At 40.6% G+C, this 16,703-nt stretch overlaps 1 protein-coding gene across 2 annotated transcripts in view; it reads right to left on the reverse strand.

Annotated features, from left to right (window-relative positions):
* LOC121525904 (nesprin-2-like) overlaps positions 1-16,703 on the reverse strand; it is an 81,189-nt gene that overhangs the window by 11,999 nt on the left and 52,487 nt on the right. For both annotated transcript variants that reach the window (XM_041812111.1, XM_041812112.1), the window contains exons 35-38: positions 5,590-5,752; positions 3,605-3,792; positions 3,225-3,375; positions 757-939 (exon numbers count right to left, since the gene is read on the reverse strand). In XM_041812111.1, coding sequence (XP_041668045.1) covers positions 757-939; positions 3,225-3,375; positions 3,605-3,792; positions 5,590-5,752 — 685 coding nt within the window. The remainder of the gene's footprint in view (positions 1-756; positions 940-3,224; positions 3,376-3,604; positions 3,793-5,589; positions 5,753-16,703) is intronic.

Here is a 16,703-nt window from a genome sequence, read left to right on the forward strand (position 1 = left end):
GTTTATCTAGCTGCGTCTTCATTATTTATGACTGTTCTATCTTGCACATTTTTTCACAATTGTGGCTTGAGTTTATTTTGCTATAGAAGAGATGAACAATCAAGTTGATACATTTGATTGAGAGCACTTTTCATAGTTTTCTGTAATAAATATTGTGATAATATGATTATTGTGAATATTTTTGGCCACAATAATCTTGATATCGTGACATCTCAGAGATTATATCTCTGCAGCATGAGCTGTATTTTTTTTTACCTCCAGCTTATGACTGTGATTGTCTATTTCTACTCTTTCATTAAGCACTCTTGACCCCGGCCTGCTTTATCATTTCTGTGATGTCAGAGGTCAGAAAGCACCAATCAGCTGCATTCTTTGAATACATGTAGTATTTATAAAGCAACATAAAGATCCTCCATCTGCTCAGCACCACATGCCCTGTTGAAAACAGCTTCCTGCCAACGTGACGCCTCGTGCCTCGTCACCGTCTGAGAGGTGACCTAAATCCTGCCGGCTTAGAGCTGAGAGCGGGAGACACCGCACAGATCAGCAGAGGGGTTTGATACAGGCTGAGCTTTGCTCTCTGATTCCTAACTCTTTATTTTCATTGTTTCAGGCCAAAATCTCTACTTTCATGCGGATATTTGGGGTATTTTCCTACTGCTGCTCTTGTTTTATGGTGTGATTTTTCAAGCTCTTCCATTGCAAAGAAATTTTGAAAAATGTTCATATGGAAGCTCCAGGCTGTCGCATTCTTACCTTGAGTCTGCGGAGAACAGCAGCCACCCTCCTCTGCAGGCTGTCCCACCTCTGGTTCCCTTCATGGACCATGACTTTGAGCTTGCTGGAGGCATCGGTTCGGTTCTCCCGGGCCAGGCGTCGATACTGTTTGTTGACGAGCTCCAGCTGAGTCAGACGCTCATGAACCTGCCGCTGGAAGGCCTAAAAAGAAATGGTAAATTGAGAAATATTTACAAACATTTAGTGCCACAAGTTGAAACACTGAGCAAGATAATCTGCTAGAAAATGTTTAAGTGTCCTTGGAAAATATCTAAGAGGGATGGGTAATTCAATAAACAAGGAAGGGTTTATTTTATCCACAAACAAGCCCTTGTGGAATAGATATGTAGAATTTCTACAAGTAAAAATAAAATCCTGAGAAATTTAGCATGGATAATGTTAAACCAAGCATCTCAAAAGGTCTATACAGTCTGATTACGCACACAGCAGTGCTAAAATATCAGCTCAAGAGGATTAACAACTTTTCCAGTCAGTTTATGCATCTGAGTGAGTGGGGTCAAACCAATACGCTCCCACAGCTTCCATCACAATATCATTCACAGCCAGTATTTAGGTCACTGGATCCTCAGCAGCATGAAAAGAGTTTAAATCATCTGCATCTATACTGGATCCCTGTTGCTGTGGTGATGAGATGAGTGCGCATCCTCACAGTCCAGATTACCAGAAGCTAATCTGAGTTCCTAATCCAGGCTGACACATCAAAGGTTACCTTTGTGTTTGTGCACAGCAGGACATGTGAACCTGACGCTGGGCTGACTGTGATGAATAACAATAGAGAGGAGAGTTTAATTCGCTATAAAAAGCCTTCAGAGTCATAATCCAAACATAGAGCACTATAAGGTGACTGCCATTTAAATTTCTGATAAACAAAATTCTAGCCTTGGTTACTCTTTGGGATTGTCCAAGATATTAAGACACTTTCAAGTACACATGTACTTATGCAGATCACTTTATTAGGTATAGCTGTTCAACAGCTTGTTAATGCATATATCTCATCAGCTGATCACATTGGAGCAACTAGTGCATTTCAGCATGTAGACATAGTATATGCCAAAGTCAAACTGGGCACCAGAATAGAGAAGAAAGGTGACTGACCTCTTTAACCCCTAAGCTATTTTTTAACCATTGTGTCTAGCCTAGACTTTTTGTCTTAAAAAGCTTGTAAAACATGGGCTTTAAGAATATGTGTGCTGCAGTAATGTCACTTAAATTTAAAAAAAAGTTTGGGACAACAAAGACAAACGCAAAAAAACTAATCAGAAATAAAAACGCAGAGATTTTCATGTACTAAACACAGTACACATGAATGACTAAGATTTTTTTTTTTTTTGCATAAACTTGTTCTCCCCTCTCTTTGGGACCAAATAATTAAAGAAATAATCATTCTACGACAGAAAGTCTTCAAAAAATTCACATTTTTACAGAAAATGTCCTTGTGCTTTTGGGAATTTGAGTCATTATTTAAAGCAGTACCTGTCTGCGGGGACAGAGAGGGACACATCACAGCCTCTCTGTGTGTCTCTCTTTCCCTACTAAGAGTCAGCCAGGCTCTTTTCTCCAATTTTAAAATCTGTGCACATGCACTATTTGGATAAGTATGACTTGACAACGGAGCAGTCTGCCATTGGTTGTCACAGCTCAATAACGCACTCTGGGACACACACAGACAATATGGCAGCGGGCTAACCTGCTAGCTGGAGGAACATATGAAAAATGGATTACAAATGGATAAAAAGACATTAAATATCGCAGCTAGTGGTGTGGATTTAATCATAATAGACCCCAGAAAGTCAGCCAAGTTCCAGACTCCCTAGAAAACCTTGTGTAAGAGCTACAGAGGTGTGGATAGTGTAATTAGAACAGTACAGGGCTTTCAGAGGACAAAACAAGTAAGTTGCTATGATTTATAGTTCAAAAGTTATTTCATTTTGAATAGTGCATGTCTCTTCTTGTCATATACGACAACATTGGTCACACAAGCTTAAAGGGGATATTTCAGGTTTTTAAGTTAAGGTACTTGGCTAGAGTAGAGGCATTGGTCTCGAGATATCCTAGTGAGTGTTGCCCCTTTTAAGCATGACATGCTTTAGGAGGCTAGACTATACAGCGCTACTAACAGGCATAGTTTCTCTGCATAATGTAGCACGCTGTGATAAATGTGGCCAAAAAAAACATTTTACATAACTGTACGCTAACAATTTTTGAGGAACTTTATTTTTTGCCCAGAAGCCTCTGTGTATGCAAGTTCCAGCTTAATTATGTTCGCCTGGTAGCAGACTTCAAAAACACAGTATGAAACTCTATGACAGTACATATTACTGGTTTTTCAGTTCCCTTCAGGTCTTTCCCAGTAATCACTTTGGTTCAAGCTCCTTCATTTCCAGCGTTAAGCCAAAACTAGAGGAGAGAAAAATTCTAATCCTGACCTCAAACTTCTTGAGCTCCTCTTTGGCGCTGGTGTAGAGGACGTCAGAAGAGTCTGGACTGGCTGCGGTGAGCTCGGCCGTCTTCAGCCAATCTTCAAAGCGAGAGTAGTCATCCAGGAACTTACACCAGAGACGCCACGTCTCCTCAATCCTGAATATAACAGGCAAGAGGATTTTGTTTCAATATGGATGATTAGAGAGCTAAAGTAACAAACTTCATCGTGCAAGCACAAGAAAGTCTATGATGAACAGTTATAACATGTATTAGAATACTGGAACACTCTTGTAGGCTTTCAAAACAAAGCTTTAATGAGATTTTGTCGACTTTTTGGAGAAAATTAGAATTAATACATGTACTGTGGCTATTTGGTGGAACCCACCTCATCCTCCTCTCCATGGACATGGCACAGATGTTCCTCCAGCGTCGGTCCAGACTTCTGGTGGTCTGCTGGATCGAGTCATTTTCTGAGTCGCTGCCGCATGCATCTGCATCATGCAGCAGGACGTCGCACAGGGTGAGAACAGACGCCACGCTCTCTGTGTGCTGCTCGATATCCCGCTGTAGATCCTGCAGGTCAAAACAAACACATTGGTGATAGGTGAATTAACTATGGCTTCTAGGTGAAAGTGAAGTGGACCCATCAGTACCCAAATATTCTTGGAAAAAAGAGCCAGGAAGCTATCAGCATATGGAGGCAGAGATCTTTGCAAAAAGGCAGGTGATAGCTTTAATTTCCTTTCCCTTTTATTTTATTATGACCTGTGAATTGCCCTTATATTTGATTTTGGATTCAAAATTGCTGGAGAATGTCATTCTTAGCCTTTGCAAATCAAGTTTCACATGGTCAAAGTTTAAACATGTTTGTATTCATTCCATGTAAATGAATGATGCTTATAGAAAATGGGGAACTAATAAGTCACAGAAAGTTAAATAAATTGCAGTTTGTGATGAAAATGTTGAAAGAAAAAACACTATTTAAGGTTTTCTTTGTTGATTTTCTAGTCAACCTCATCGTGACTGTCTGACTGACCTCCCAAGTGCCTCTTTTACCTCTTGTCCTACTTGTAAGCTGCTAAAGTACACTGATTTGTTGTAAACTCGGAGCAAAAAACACTTTAAGAGCTAAAACCTCACACATCCTGTGTATTTTCAGCGTTGTATGTGTGCCTCCCTCTGAAGCCTGACAGCACTTTTGTCGGCACTTGTTTGTTCAAAGTTACCACTCTCTGGGTTGCCATGGTGACAAGCTGAGAGCTTAAAGAGCCCATCCACGTTGGAGTCATTTCAGCCGTCCCTCATCCACTAATGGAGAGAGCTGCAGCCTTTTTCTGTCTCATTCAGTCAGCATGGTGCTTTATTTCTTACTTACTTTTACAAATTTACTCATTTTCTACTTTTCCTGTCCGTCAACTCCCTCTCTCTTTTCAGACTTTTTCCCAAGTTTAGAGTTAGCTGCAGTCCAAATTGTTTTCAGATTTTAGATAGTCATAAATGTGAAGTTTTTATTGTGTCGTACATTCAATCAGCCCATATGGACTTCTCCATATGGGCTTAGTATGTACAAGTAACATTATAAATTCATGTTTAATAGCAATTATCTTGTAGCTGGCAAGTTAGTCCTGTTAAAGTAATGGTACTGAACACTGCTAGTTATGATATCAAGGAGGGCAGAGAGCCATTTGGCCTATAAAGATGAAACCTCATCCATCTTCTGTTGTAATAACTGTCTTCTTTCTCCACTTTCTCCCACACCAGAAAAAGTTCTTCTAGAAAAACAGCACGACAACATACTGCAGTCAACACACTGCAGTCCATTTCCTGTCTTTTGTCCATCTACTGAAGTCTGACCAACTCTTGATGCATTTACATCTCTCCACTCAGTGTGACAGCTTTGTCCTTCCTGCTGTGATTTTATTCCACAGTCCCCCTGCTTCTACTGATATAAAGGCTTTAAAAGCAGGCACACGTCACCTGTTTGAGGGTACGATACTTCTTTCCTTAAAAATACCTTAAAGTGGCTTCACTGCTTGTAAACCTTTGCTCTGTGCTGTCACAAAAAAGCTTTATAGACCCATTTTTAACAAAGATGATTTCTAAGCTGAGTAGTAGAATTGTGCAAAGTGCAAGAGTTAATAGTGCAATATTTTTGAGGCCATGAACCACCAAGTGAAAGTTTTCCTTCACTCATAAATCTTGTTTTTCCTCCACATAGTCACATGGTTTTTCATTTCTAACAATTGATATGTGCTAATGAGATCTTCCTTTTATTCCTTTGTATGATCTGTGAGGATGAACAATTTTACTTTCTCTCTCTAAAGATGTATATTGATCCAAACAAACAAAAATCATGATGTCTTTGCTGACCTGCTGCTCTGCCAGTTTCCTCTGGATCTCGTCACTATGGCACACATTGTAGACAACCGGCTTGGCCAGCTCGGCCTCAATACGAGACAGCCATGTCCGCAGGTTGCTCATGTTCTTATCGAGCTGCTGCACCGTCACCAGCGTCTCCTTCAGCTTCCTCACCCTGCAGGGAGAAAAAGGTCATGTTAGAGAATCTGCTGCTAAAGTCTAAGTGGACAAAAGTCATTTCCCCTAAAGCCTGAGAGTGCTAACCTGTTTGACACTGCCATTTCTCTTATTTTTGTCAGAGAAGGATTATGCATGAATTCAGGGATGTTTTTCCCTACAATGTTGAAGAAGTCTACACCATTTAACAAAATGTATCAATGTCAAAACACAAAACCAAGCGTAAATTGTTCTAAAAGCGTTTTCTTATCGTAATCTCCACTGTATTGATTTAAAAACAACAAAGCAATGAATCACACTGTTGGACTCAATACCATGAATGCACACACATAGTAGTTTTATTTGTTCAACTTAATCCTACACACACAATCCTGCTACCAGAAATACTCACTAGAGAACCAAATGTGGATTAATCTGCTGCTAAAAATAGACCTGCAAATGCAGAATTCCCTCTTTTTGTATGCAGCTGGTCACAGTAGTCAGCTGTTTAAGAAGTTACCAGGCCTTTTTCAAAGAGTGAAACTGTTAAAAATGAGCCATTGTTTAATGATTTATGGGAGACATTAATGAATACAGAAAGTTATTAAAGAAATACTTATACATTTGCTTGTTTTGGTCCTTGAGAAATGATTTTTTTTAATGCTGAAGAATATCCACTTTGGCTGGACATGTTCCGATACCACTTTTTCCTTCCTAATACCAAGGTGTTGGGTATCAGCTGATATCAGTGTGAACTTTTGGACTGACTGTGCAGACTAACAATTTATTTTAGACCTTTATTTGACTTTCAGCTGATTATTGTTTCACTGCTAAATAACTGTTTTAATGGAAATTTCTTTCTCTTTTTTCTATTTTCATAGGAATTTGTGAAATTTCAGTGAACAATATAATGAACAATTGTAATGAGCTGAATTGGGATTGAAGTTTGTATGGGCTGGTATGTAAAATAAGAAACTTTATGCAGCTTTTAACTGTTCAAATACACCTGTTTCTCCTCTCATATGAGAATCATCAAAAATGAGACACAGAGATGCAAATTGGGCTTAACAACAGGATGGACAAATGTTGATTGCTGCCATTCACAGTGAGAATCACACCCATCAGCCCGTCATTGTTATCAGCTCTACAGCACGGATCAGAGCTGCAGCAGCCTGTTAGAGCGTCTGAGAAGTGTTGCTGTCATTCTCACGTTTGACACAACAGCCACTATTATAGCAGGGCTGCAGGATGACCTACATCTGACAGAGCTCGGTGTAGTCTGGGAAAGAGACCGCATTCCAGTCCAGCTCTCAGGTCAGTGACCTACATCAGTTCATTCTCCTGTACACACCAACATAAAGCAGAGAGGGGACTGAGCAGTCATTAAAATCCACCTCTGAGAATCACTCTGTATAGAGGTCTGTACCTGGAGTCTGAGTTCAGAGTGTCTTTGTCAGCCAGAGGTCTGTCATTGCCCTTAGACAAATATGTTGCAGGTTATGTCACTCTGATTGTGACACCAGGATGGTTTTGTTTCTTCTTTAAACACACATTGCTTTATGGTAGCAAAGACAAACTTGCTCTTTTACAACATAACCAAACACCTGATTCTTGAAGCCTGGATTCTTGCTGTACTGTCTTTGTACAAAATAAAACTCAAAACTATTTTATCTCAACTACAGGAGAACTGCATTTTTAATAGAAAACCTGCCAATGCATGCCTACAAAGTTTGCAGTTTAGCTAGAACTTACACCTCACGGGCCAGGAAGTACTTGCTGCTAACTAGGAAAGCACAGATGCATCATGCTACCATGCATCCCTTAAATTGGTTCGATGTGTTAGCGATGCATGCCCTCAACAAGTAACAACACAGACAAAAGACGCAGAATACTCATGTGGCGGGGGGCACAAGAGGTTGAGCATTCAACACAGCAGCAGAGACAGTGGGTGAACGTTTTGGAAACAAACTTTTTTGGAGAGTGAAAAAAGAGAAAGCCAGTGTTAAAGAAAGCTGATCAAATCTGGACTAGAGTTTGCCTAAAGTTATGTAGGAGACTCCATGATCAAGTGGGAGAAAGTTGAAAATGGGAGGTTTTGGCCATCAGACCAGATGCTATGTTTGGCAGACACCAAACACTGCACATCACCACAAACACACCATCCCCACTGTGAAGCATAGTGGTGCCAGTATCATGCTGTGGGGATGCTTCTCAGCAGCCAGCCCTTGAAGGCTTGTAAAGGCAGAGGGTAAAATGAATGCAGCAAAAATATAGGAAAATCCTAGAGGAAAATCTTTTTCATCTTTCAGGAAAAAACAGCTTTGGGGATGATTTATTTTCCTACAAAGCTACACAGAAACGGTTTAAAGACAACATAATGAATGTTCTGGAGTGGCCGAGCCAAAGCCCAGACCTCAGTCCTAAGGCATGACCAGTTGAAAACCACTGGTTAAAACATAAAAAATGTCAAGAATAAAGGTTTTGATCTCAGTACTAATGTTGTTTTTCTATTGAACATGTATAATCTCAATTATGAGAGCACCCTGGCCAAGACAGGCTCATTTAGCAAGGTTACAGACATAAACCGCAGGTCCACCATCCCGCTCACAGAGCATAAAGTCATTAGTCAAAGCATCTACAACCTAATGCATCATCTTCCAACACCTTTAATCTGCTTTAAAAAGATTTAACGCAACCATCTCCACAAGACACAAATGCTCCTGTAGTAGACTCCACGCTGCAGGAGCAGCATACCTGCAACTCCTTTAAAACATTTCAAAACATCTGGGGACAGACAGCCAAAGAAGCTTTACAAATGAATAATATCACACCAGTACAAGGGGAACAGATTAAGTCTAGTGTTAAAAATACAGATATGCCAATGATTTAACCAGTGAGTGGTCAACCAACTGGAGCATATAGGGCACTATGATGACTTAGGAGCTTGAGATTTTAAATAAATCTTGGTGCTCTATCCAAATCAATGTTGGGTAGCTTTATCTTCAGATAACTCCCGTGTTATTGCTTTACCCACTGAGAAAAGAAACATGTTATAGGACTTTGTCTGTCAAAAATAAAAAACATTTTACAAGGCCTATTAGTTCCACATCAGTTGTAAAAACAGCATGTAGCCTAATAAAAGTCTGCCTTTGAATGAATCAACTTTAACATCGTTCTACAACCTGATTAACAGCGCATAATCTCTATCTGTACAACTTAATAACAAAACAACAGACACAACAACCATACAGCTCTTTTACTTTGCTCATAACCTGATAAAGGACGAAACAAACAGTACAGCAGGAGCCAACATTTCACAGTGATCTTCAAATCCCTTTCATGAAAAAGTTCCACATATCAGAGGCTTTTCTTTCCACATAGTAATGCAGTCCTTTCCACTATCTCACTAGCTTAATCCATTAGCCAGACACGTGCACGACACAACGTCACAGCTGTGTTTACCTTCCGCTGGCATGCATGCGTGCCACCATGCCAACAGGTAGGAGAGGAACAGACACACTGCAGACGCTTAAGGCATGTCCTTCTTATCACCAAAGGGAAAGAGGGCAGTTTTCTCAGTATTGGATCACGATTCAGTGATGTTTTGATTTACACTACATCTTCATGGTTTTCGACTCTAAAGAAGACGCACTGGGCAGCAAAACATCAGTCCTCTACTCCTGAGTAAATTGCAGAAAGTGACTTGTGTGCTCCAGTTTCTTATTTTGAATTCGCCCATGAGTAGGACTCCACCTTTTTTTGTTACTGATCCTCTCTGAGAACATGGAACCGCTTTGAAGGAAACTGTGAAAATGCATACATATTTCAAACATCACTTTAAGCAATCAGAGGCATAAAAGTGGTAGTAACCAGTTGCTCTTTGGCAGGTAACAAGAAACAAGACTTATTTTGGAAGTAGAAAACATAGGCAAGACTTTTATTTCTTACCAAGTAGCTGAGTATGAAATTCTAAACAACAGCAGATCAAAAATTAAGAATCCAAGGTATTAAAAGATGATTTAAATGCATGTTCTTGAAGATGACAGACCAGGTTCAAGGGGAATCCCTGGGCCTCCTCTTAAAATAAACCTTTATCTAGTTCATAATAAGGCTCAGTGATAGCCATCAAAATTGTTGAAGCATAAGTCTTATAGTTTGTTCAAAATACAGGGGGAATTTCTTTCTTAAAAATACTAGCTGAGCATTGTACGTCAATGTTAAAGGTTAGTTTAGATGTGACGTTTTCGTTTACGCTGCACGGCTGAATCATGCAACACCAACACCAAAGCAGCAACAAGCAGCCTTCTCACCATGACTGAAGCTGCATTTTCTTTACTCTCCTGCCAAAAGACAAGCTCAAGACTCTTTCATGATTTGCATAATGAGACAGACATCAGACAATCCTAGATGCTGATGCTGCATTTAAAAGAGCCTGAAGGGGGAAACTCCTGTCCTATATTTAGCTGCCGATGCATCTGCACGCATCTGTTTGTGTTTTTGTGTGTATTTGTGAGTGCGTGCATGCAGACGTGTGCTCCAGGTTGCATATCTTTGCTGGGCGGAGAAAACATGTTTGACATATAAAACATGCTGCTGCCATCATGGATAGACGTCCATGCATAGACAGGCTCATAGTAACACCTCACACATCCACACACACAGATGCACAAAGACACCTGCTGTCCAAGCTGCCACCTTGTTTAAATACCAGCACACACGACGACTCGAGCTGGCCGTCTGAATTAAATTTGCTCTCAATGACTCGGCATGCAACTGCGTGTCTGCATGCCTGCACCGACAAAGCCCGGCCCATCCCCCTTCTCTCTCCTGCTTCCCTCCCTGTCTCCTCCATCTCCTCCTCCTCATCTTTATCACAACAAAACACCCGATCTGCTCCCCTTCACCCGTCCTCCTCTTCAGCCTCACGCAAGCTGTATCGCCCAGGCGTGAGGAGGTTCAGGAGATCATGGAGCGAGAGGTACTTACAGGCTGGTGAGGAGGCTACTCCATGGCGATGGCTCATCCGCTAGCAAGCACTGCCCTCCTCCCCTCCCCTCCTCCCCCTTCTCTGTCGCTCCCCTAGGTCTGCCTGTCTCCTCCTCCTTTCATCCCCAAACACCTTGATGCACTAACAGATTCACTTATCAAAGTCTTCTTAGTAAAATTTATGACTGGATTATTTTTGGATATGTTTTTGTCTCAAAAAAGTCATAAAATCCAAAATAAATGAGCATCAGAGATATTAGAGTCAAAGAGTTTTTTATCAAACACACCTAGCAATAAAATTGGGAAACTTAAAGAGAAACATGACACAGAAAAGCAGAAAATTATAACATTTAAGAAAATGGGAACAGTCCACACCTAGGGATTTTGCAAAATTAAAGTCACATGATCATAACTGTTGCTGACTACCTGTTATTAGGTACGGTAATATCTTACTGCTTGTCCATGTTTATCTTCTTGTCTTGAAAATATGAAGACCTATATATGTGTCGTATCAATCTGCCCCTTAACCCTTTAACTTTAACCTGATCAGATTCCATGTCTGTCATCAGGAAGATCTATCTTGTAAAGCTTCAATTTAAAACATTTGTTCCCAATCAGAGCAATAAGAGTCAGTAGTTACAGGCGTGGTCTATTTGTACTGCAAACCTGTAAACGATGGCAGCCAGTGAGGAGATCAGCGTGGGTGTAGCTACAGCGGCAGTTTGATAAGAACTGGGCAACTTTCATTAGCAAAAGAAGAACAAAGAATCTCACAGCTTTTTTGGTTCAATTAACCAACTGGTTCCACCAATAGGGAAGAATAACAATGGCTGCCATCAAGCTTGCATGACGTAGTTTACTTCTGGGGCAGTGCACTACATGATTTGTTTCACTACAAAGCTTTTGCTCAGTTTTATTGATCTTATAAAGATTTATTATGTTCATTGCTCACTGAATCAGACAGTTTTACCAACTTAAGGGACAGAGTGGACAGAGCATGTTTGCTGTATTTTGTTTTATTCATCTTTATGCCTTTATACCAGCAGAAGCCAGGACGGGTGGCATTATGTTTTCATGTTGTCCATCTGTATCTACACAAGTCCTTCTGGGACTTTCTTTTTCTTCAAGATGAATTTGGAGAAATGTTGCCTTATTTTAAGGACAGCTGAAGAGAGAGAGGAAACATGGGGAGAGAATGAGGGCATGACATGCAACAAACATCTGCAGAGACAGGAAATCAGTCCTATGACCGGTGCATTGAGGACTATAGCCTCTGCTTAAGAGCGCCTGCTCTATCTACTGAGCTACCGGCACTCTTGTCAGGGCCAAGCTGGTGAGCGTGTTATCTCAGGAATGTTTTGACTGATTTTCTTGAAACTCTGTGCAAATATCTTCTCTGACCCAATGATGATCTGATCAAAGATCAAGGTCACTGGGCCTTATTCAGACCTTGATTGCAAACACTGAATCTCAAGAATGTTCTGACGGATTTAAATGAACTTTGCACAAATGTCCATGCCAACTGAGTTTGGTGTTAAAGGGAAAAAGGTCAGCATGAACACTATTTTTGTGTCCTGGAATCTTGTGAGCACAATAATTTAAGAATGCATTGGGGGATTTTTGCTAAATTTAGAACACATTTTAATAATTTTTACACTGAGATTTCCCACTGTCTTTCATTGAGAAGTCTCTAAAGTGTTGCACAAGAACTCTGGTTAAGGGAAATCTTTTTATTTGTATGGCTGCAGACTGTGGAATGGGCTCCCTCTTCATCTTAGTACAGCTAACTCAGACTTGTTTTTAAAGATACTGTATATTTTGGGTTTTTTTACACCTTTATTCAAAGAAGAGGACAGTAGATAGTCTGAATAGGATTGAGAGAATGGGGGTGAGACATGCTGGAAATTGGCCACAGTCTAGACTTGAACCTGTTGCATTCTGGAAATCTTTATCTATTTATCATATTATCTGAAAAAATGCTGGTGTCCAATGATAATGATCATTTGTAATGATTTTACAGAACTACTGGAATCTCCTAGTAACCATGGGAGAAGTACATTGTATTATCCCAAGATGTTTGGATAAATAAGACAGGGTCTTAAGAAACCAGCTGAAATTTAATTGTCTCTAGGAAAGGCAGTAAATAAGTGAATGGATGTGTGTTCTTAAAACACTTAGGTAAAATGCCACACAATGTTAATAAAAAGTAATTGCACTGCCTGTAAAAGCTTGAGATACAGACCCTTAAATTTCTCATGCTGTTTAAGCTAAAGTGTCTGTGTGATTCTTCTCACATGCATTCATCTGATGTCAGACATGCAGACATAAAGCCAGTTCTTTAAGCATTTCAGAGAAGAAAAGACCTTCTATTACCCAGACCCTGTGTGAAACTCTTATTGCTTTACGGCCTGCACTATCGTCTAAAAACAAACAGAGCCACTGAGCAGAAACAAAACAGCAGAATCTCATTAAAGTTAGCCCATTAAAGTTAAAGTTAGTCTACGACTTGAGCAGATTATAGGTGCAGCTGTCAATGGCTGTTGTGGGGGAACTACCTCGGACGACCAGACTGAAGACAGACAGACAGACAGAGCCAGCGGGGAACCCGCGTCTGGAAAAACGTCCATCTGCCACTTTCTTCTATTTCCAATAAACTGGCCTGGGGTTCAGTGTGCTAAAACTGAGTAATACATTACAGGATTGAATGATGGAGACAAGTCACAGCGACGACAGGTGGAGGAGAAGAAGGGAAAACAATGCATAAACAACACGTACATAAATGTAAATCTTAAGTCCTTTTCAGACATAGAGGACATAAAAGTGACAGCTTTGCCATCAGTTACAGTAATGGCTGTTTGTTATTCAGACACAAGCGGCAATTACAGTCAATTCAACCACAGAGTTCATGTGAGATTTGGCACCTGCTGCAGAGGGAGCAGGCCCATATCTGAGCAGTCATAATACTAAAGGAGAGAGTATCATTTACATTGACTGTTCAGAGTGGGACTGTTTCACCTCGCTGTCTCTGAGGTTTAATGATGAGGCAAAGTCTTTCTACTGTTAAGCCAGTATCAGAGGTAGTATCGTGCAAAAACAGCTTCACTGCAAACGCCAGAGCCACCAGGAGAAGCATGTTCGTGTCACAGTGAAAGTATGAGAAGCTTGTGCTGTCTGTTGATACATCTTACCTCTATAATGTGCCATAAAATCCCAACACCACAAACTCCTTCATGGCAAATCACAACCCAAATTTCTACGGATTTATCGATGCAACAATGTATCTATGTATGTATGTATGTATGAATGGATGGATGGAACGAACAATGGATAAGAGGATGGAGCACTCAGTGCCCTGGACATTAAAAACCTCCTCAGCAGCAGCCTTCAACTTTTGGAACAGTGCTGCACTCAACATTACTTCTTCCTCACCTGCCAATCAAGATCAAAAAGGGGTTGGACTGACAATTGAAATTGATCTAAGATGTCTTTGTTCATCTTTTTCGGGGGTAGTTTTCAGGTCTGCAGCTGCTGCCTGTGTCAGGACAGGATTCCTTTGCATTGTCTGCATGTCTTCTGAGTGACATTTCTTTGAAATATGGATAAGGATGAAGAACACAGAGCTATTTTAAAACGTCACTGATTCTACCGAGAAAAGCGGGATTCGTTTTTTGTAACATAGCAACAAGGAATGCTGGTGAAAAGCACTCTGAAAATGAGTTTATCAGCTCTGCCAGTGCTAAAAAAGCTTTCTATGGACACGGGCACTGAATGTAACAAAGCATGTAATTGAACATAGAGATGGAGACATTCCCTTCCAAATAAAAGCATATTATAGACTTCTTGGTGGATATTTTTCCTGGCACAATCTTTGGCCCGGTGAAAATTGCTTTGCCACCCACTTTTGGGTCTTGGCCCACCAACTGAGAGCCAGTGGCCCTAGTTAATATACAATTTTTGAAAGGTCACTGAATCCAAGAATTCAGAGACACTTTGAAAGGAAATGCAATTAATCAAGTAACACACATGCACACACATTAGAAAACAAGGGGTAGCTTAACCTTAAGGCTTAAAATCTTTAATCCATCTTTTTTGCAGTAGCACACCCCTATATTTCAGCTTAACTGCTGCACAGTGACATGAACAGTCACTTGTTTGTCCTAGCAAATCACTGCGTCAGTGGAGAGTAGTTACCATCATTACCATGATGCCCTGATATAGAAGCACCTGGAGACTGTAGAAATAGTTTTAATTAAGCTCTTCTTTGTTTTAATGTCACCACTAAACAGCCAAATGAAAAGATTTAAAAGCTCCACTTGAATTTACGATTTAACAAACTGCAATTAAGAAACAAAAACCCACCGAGAGGCAGTTAAAAGGGTTAATTTGCTCATGCAGGTGAAACTGGAAGAAAAGGCGAGAGGAGAAGGGAGATTACTTTTAAAAAACAAACATCTGCCTCGTGTGCATCTTATTCAGACAATGAGGGGAGACGATGGTGGCCCCCGCGTGGCCCCTGTGGCTGAGGGCCCATTGGCACAAAGGCTCGTGTCAGCAGACGGCAGCTGCTGGGCTGGGTGACGGAGCACCCGGTTTGTTTTGGGGGACAAAGGCTAGCAGTGGGCCAGTGTCAACGCGTCTAATCCCTCTGCAAGTCAAACCTCAGCAGTCATCTGCGGGAACTTAGTGAGGCGAGATGCAGACAAAGGCTGAGGGACGAGGTTATCACTGATTCATCTTCAACAACATCAGCGCTTATCAAAACGGGTGACACAGGGGTGCAGGACTCTGGCAACGGACCCAACGATGACCGCATTGCCTGTGGTTATGTTTGTAAAGAATGAGGCCAAAGATACAAGCAAAAAGTGATATTTAAACTTGCATTAATATATCTGCTGAAACATCTGTCGAAACTATCAACTCTAAAGCAACAGACAGAAACATGGACTGTTTGTGTGCAGGCAAACTCGGCAAACACGATTCACACAAATGCTCCATCCAAAGACACTCACACTTCAGCTGCTATGATACAAATTCTATGAGGGTTTCAAATGTTCAAAAACACCACTTTGCTTTTAACACTGAAGGCCACAATGATGCTAGACTTTGAAACTTGAAGTGATAATAGCGTAAAGCTGGATGCTTTCTATTGGTAATTTAATTTCAGCTCTGTGGTAAAGCTGTTGCTGTTTTGGTCATGTGTCAAAGTGTCTCTGGACAAGATACTGAAGCCCCATTGGAAAGCATTATGTACAAGGACTTTTTGATTTTTTTGTTACAGTTCTTCTCAATTTCCAACAGGAAAAGGAGGGACAGATAACTGATAAGTGACTTCAAGGAAATCTAGGAAAGTCTGTTATACTATATGTTATAAATTGAAGTTGCAATATACTTAATTCTTCCTTTAATGCTTCTTGCATTAAAAAAAAAAAGAAAAAGATACTGAACCTCAAACTTCTCCTGCTGCTGTATCAGTGGCATGTGAATATGTTTAATGGATTAGCTAATCCTGATGGACCCTCTCATTCAGCCTCTGCTATTAGTTTATGAATGGGTTAATGTGACATGCAATGTAAAAAGCACTTAAGAGTGGTCAGAAGTCAGAAGAGAAAAGCACTTAATGAACTCAAGCCCACTAACCATTAAAACATTAGTATTGACCTGACTGCTTTCTACATGGGGTTAAATAATGGGAAAACGACAGCCTAGTGCACTAAGAGTGTTTCTCTTTAGACCAAACTCTATAACCTGGCTGTCAACTAACTTTGAAAGTTAAGATTAACAAAATAAAACAGAGTGGCATTTCTGCCTCCAGCAAACCACCCAAAGATTATTTAAGACTATGGAGGGAGCTTGGAGTAGGGTCCCTGTTCCTTTGCATCAAAAAGTAGTCAGTTGGGATGGTTTGAGCATCTGATCAGGATTAGATTGCCGAACCTGGGCTCGGGTGCTGAACCTGAACCTTGGGAGAACTTGGGGGATTATAC

The sequence above is a fragment of the Cheilinus undulatus genome, linkage group 18 (assembly GCF_018320785.1).
Source record: "Cheilinus undulatus linkage group 18, ASM1832078v1, whole genome shotgun sequence".
Classification (NCBI taxonomy): domain Eukaryota; kingdom Metazoa; phylum Chordata; class Actinopteri; order Labriformes; family Labridae; genus Cheilinus; species Cheilinus undulatus.